Source organism: Cricetulus griseus, chromosome 3 (assembly GCF_003668045.3).
Source record: "Cricetulus griseus strain 17A/GY chromosome 3, alternate assembly CriGri-PICRH-1.0, whole genome shotgun sequence".
NCBI lineage: Eukaryota > Metazoa > Chordata > Mammalia > Rodentia > Cricetidae > Cricetulus > Cricetulus griseus.
This window is the reverse complement of record NC_048596.1, coordinates 55,200,240-55,204,823: the sequence shown is the minus strand read 5'-3', so window position 1 is coordinate 55,204,823 and position 4,584 is coordinate 55,200,240. Positions and strand designations below refer to the sequence as shown.

General features: G+C 52.9%; 1 protein-coding gene across 1 annotated transcript; it reads right to left on the bottom strand.

Annotated features, from left to right (window-relative positions):
• Positions 1-1,155: 1,155 nt before the first annotated feature.
• Positions 1,156-3,365, bottom strand: Gstp1 (glutathione S-transferase, pi 1; the record flags this gene model as incomplete). Its single annotated transcript, NM_001246744.1, is given in 6 exon segments — positions 1,156-1,344; positions 1,499-1,606; positions 2,420-2,523; positions 2,849-2,936; positions 3,020-3,126; positions 3,330-3,365. Coding segments are annotated over 6 exon segments (632 nt in total), but the record flags the coding sequence as incomplete, so codon positions are not given.
• Positions 3,366-4,584: the final 1,219 nt, after the last annotated feature.

Here is a 4,584-nt window from a genome sequence, read left to right as displayed (position 1 = left end):
TGTTTGAGTGTATGTGGGTACCCAGCGAGGCTAGAAGAATGTCAAATGCCCTGGACATGGAGGTAGAAGTGTCTGAACTGTCTGACATGGGTGCTGGAAGCCAAACTCTGGTCCCCTGCAAGAGGAATATGTCCTGCTAACCACTGAGCCATCTCTCAAGGCACACATACCCCTGTTTATAGCCCAGGCTGGCCTTGAACTCAAGGTAATCTTGCCTCCGAGTTGTGATTACAAGCATGAGTTGTGACACCTGGCTCTGTTCCTTCTTACTGTGATTCTCAGTAAAAAAAGCTGGGCTGTGGTGGTGCACACCTGGAGGCAGAGGCAGGCAAATCTCTGAGTTTTGCCAGCCTGCTCTACAAAGCTACATAGAGAAACCCTGACTCAAAAAAAAAAAAAAAAGCAAAAACAAAAACAACAAACAAAAGTCACCAAAAGGTTAGATGTGTTTAAAGATTTTACCTTTTCGTTAATCTCTTACTTACTCTGAGAACTCTTGCTAACACATCTTGGCTTGTGTGTTTAGGGTGCAACAAAATCCACAAATCGCCAGCAAACCAAGCAGAGCTCCTCTATATAGTTTGTGACCCCCACCAGGCCAGTCTGGGGTCACAGTGCTTCAGCTTGACCTAGGCCAGGGAACTGACTCTGGCTTGTGGCCAGGTGTTCTGTTGTGTGTTCCTGGGCCTGACTGGCAAGTTGACCTGAGCTCCTCCTCACTAGATGTTAGATTATTCCTCCTCCTATTTCCCTCTTTCTTTTTTCTTGTTTGGTTTTTTCAAGACAGGGTTTCTCTGTGTAGCAGCTCTGGCTGTCCTGGAACTTGTTTCGTAGACCAGGCTGGCCTTAAACTCACAGATATCTGCTTGCCTCTGCCCCCCAAGGGCCAGGATTAAAGGTGTGTGTCACCACTGCCCAGCCCAATCTCCTATTTCTTTTCTCCCCTCTTCCTGTTTCAAAAAGTCAGCAAACAGCAGGATTATGCCCTGGTCCCACCCTTGTATGCAAGCTTCCTGGTCCTCTGCCCTTTCCCAGTCTGACGACTGTGGGGTTCCAGAATCCCTTGTCCAGGAAACAGCACATTCAGCACCTCTTTGTCTACAAACTTTATTAGCCATAGAAAAGGGGACAGACAGATGCTGTTTCTTCTGTCCATTACTGCTTGCCATTGCCATTAATGGGACGGTTCACATGGTCAGGGGAGGACAGGAAGGCCTTGATCTTGGGCCGGGCACTAAGCCGTGCCACATAGGCAGAGAGCAGGGGGAAGTTGTCCAGGCAGCCAGGGGCCAGGACCTGGTGGATCAGCAGCAGATCTAGCAAGTTGTAATCCACAAAGGAGATCTGCAAGGGTGGAAGGCACGGATATCAACAGGTGAGAGCAGGCTGGGGCAGAGGAGCAGAGAGCTGGGGGAGGGGCGCCCCTACCTGGGGTGGTTCTGTTCCATTTTACAAATGGCTCCTACTTGTCTTTATAAGGCAACACAGAAGTGCTCACCTGGTCACCCACGATGAAGGCTTTGCCCCCTTGGTTCTGGGACAGCAGGGTCTCAAAGGGCTTCAGGTGTCCAGGCAGGGCCTTCACATAGTCATCCTTGCCCTCCTCCTGCCAGGGAGACACCCAAAGCTGTACCATCATGTGCACAGTGCAGTGGGCACTGGAATCCTGCTGCCCTGTAATGAATTCTACCCTTTCTAGACATACCCCACCCCCAAAGACATGCCCCTAGCATTAACTACCACTTGGGCTGCCTGGAAACAGGAGCCTTAGCCAGTCCCCTGACTGCTCTCCATAGCCAGGCTATGACCTGGTCTCGTTCACCTCAGCTGCTAATTCTTTCCCACTCTATTCTTCCATTCCATCCCTGCTAAAATCTCCCTCCATACCCTAGGCTGGCCTAAACAATTCATACTATAGTGCAGGCTTGGCCTTGAACTGGGAGTAGTCCTCCTGCCTCAGCCTTCCCAACTACAGTGATTGCAGGGGTGTGCTACTGCCCCCAGTTAAGATCTGTCAGCTTTCCTATTATAAAACTCTCAGAGCCAGCACCTCTGAGGGTTATTCTGTGCTTCACATCTACACCCAGCCAGGAACAGAGTCTTCAACAGCTTCTACCACCCCATCTTCCCAGGCCCCGCCAGGGTCCAATCCAGCTGGTTCAAGGGCTTTTGGACCTGGCCTGCTGCCTCAAGCTCTGTCTCCTCATGTTCTGCCCCTATGCACACACCCACACACTTGTGGGCTTCCTATTTGCTACCACCAGCCCCTCCTGCTCCTGAAGCGGTCCACTGGTTCTCCTCACCTGGTGCCAGCCTGGCTCTGGGGCTCTGACACAGGGAGGGGAAGGGTGGAGTCAAAAGTGCACAAAGCCCCTTTGCTTACACAGCCCCCCCCCCTCCCCCCGACACACACACTCACATATTTGGTGTAGATGAGGGTGATGTATTTGCAGCGAAGGTCTTCCACCCCATCATTCACCATATCCACCAGGGCAGCCTCCCTCTGGTCTTTCCCATAAAGCCCTGCAGGTTGGGAGAGACAGCATCATGACAGCATTTCCCCTTCCCCCAGGCATAAGGCTGTCTGCAGGTCCCAGGCTGGGAGGGAGGGGGATATGGGCAGTCATGTGAGCCCAGAGCTTATGAGAGGCAACAGGAAGTGGTGGCAGGCAGACCACAGCTGCAACTTGAACAAGTATAATAATCTCTTGTGTGTCCCTGCTGTGCTGTCTAAACTGGAATAAAATGGGCGTGGCTGGGAGGGCAGACACCCTGAAATGATGACTGATGCTCCCACCACCACCACCATCCTTCCCACCAGCTGGACCACCCAAGGTTCAGGACTCACCCAAGGATCGGCCCAGGTGCCTCAAGATGGCATTAGATTGGTACAGGGTGAGGTCTCCATCCTCAAATTTAGGGAGCTGCCCATACAACTGGGAGAGGGGGAAAAGCTTGGTGAGGCTGCGGTCTCCCAGCAACAGCCCTCCTAAGGCCCCCAAACAGGTGCGTCACTCACACAGGTGGACTTGAGCGAACCTTTCCTCCAGGTTTCTACAGTAACCACCTCCTCCTTCCAGCTCTGGCCCTGGTCAGCCAGCAGTATGCGCATGGCCTCACAGCGTCCTGTGTGGAGGGACAGGGCAAGGGTTTGGGGACAATGTATAGGCCTAGCCTCAAGCAACCTAGGCCTGGGCATAGTGAGAGAGGCACAGCCTTGCAATCAGGAAAAGGGTCAAAGATGAACTGGAATTTCCCCAGAGTGGACGGGAAGGGTAGGCTGCAGCCCCTACCCGAGACCTCCCATTCCTGCAGTCCCTGGCTCCTACCTCGAACTGGGAAGTAGACAATGGTGTATGGCGGCACTGGGGATCACAGGAGAAGGATGTTAGTTGGGAGAAGGGGGCTGACTAGGGTTCAGAGTGGTGCACCCTCCTGCCCCATCTCCCGGGTCCCCTCCCTGCTCTGGGCCTCCAAGACCTCTTGAAAGTCCCCCCAACCCCCACCCCACCCCCACCCCCGCCCGGCTCTGGGTACAAGCTGCTCCGGGCAGAGAGCTCTGAGAGCCCGGGCCTGAATCAGCTGCTTGTTGGTAATCTGCCGTAGCCGGGCAGCGCGGACTCACTGGCTGCTGCGTAGACGGAGACACGGACTCCGAGCTGAGGTGACAGGAAAGAATCTTGGGTGCAGAAACGGGCACAGTATTCAGGGACGCCAGCCTTATAAGGGGTATGGCGCCCCACCCCGGATGCTGAGTCAACACGGTGGAGGGAAAAGGGGGGTTGCGGAGTTCCGCAGCTCGCGCCTCCTGCCGGGGACACTTAAGAGCTGGACCATATGCTGGGTTCATTTTTTGGTCAAAAGTAGGTCCTGCCTGAAAGGGTTGTATGTGTCCAGCTCCCTTCCACTTTGTACTGGATGGAGCTGGACAGCTTTTTACAGCATGTGCGTCTCTGTCCGCCTTCTGCCTGTTCCCATCCATCAAACCTCCCGCAGATCCCAGCAGTGACTGACCTAACTCACCAACCTCTTTTTTCTCCTGCCCCCAAAACTTCATTTGACCTTTTGACCTTCGCTGGAAGTAGCCAGAAAACTGCAATCCTGGATTGTGAGGAGTTTCAAAAAGAGAGGAAAAATGAAGCGAAGAGACAAAGTTGCAGTTTTATATCAAAAACCTTCACAGTTGGTGCTTCCTCTACTTTCTGCAAGAGCTCTTCAGCCCTCCAAAAATAACAGCTTGGAGCTGGAAAGATGGCTTCGAAATTCAGGGCCCTTTCAGCTATTGCAGAGGACCCAAGTTCACTTCCGAGAACCCACTTGAGGGGGCTCACAACTGTCTGGAACCCCAGGGCCAGAGGACCTGCTGCCTTTGGCTTCCTCGGGTGATTCACTCATGTGCACAAACACAGGGACACATGATTTTAAAAATTAAATCTTAACAAAATAAACATTTGTCCCCACTGTTAAACACATCCAAGTGTGTGACAGTACAGAGAGAGAGAGAGAGACAGACACGCACACACACACATACACACACACAGAGAGACAGAGACAGAGACAGAGAGAGACAGAGAGAGAACACAG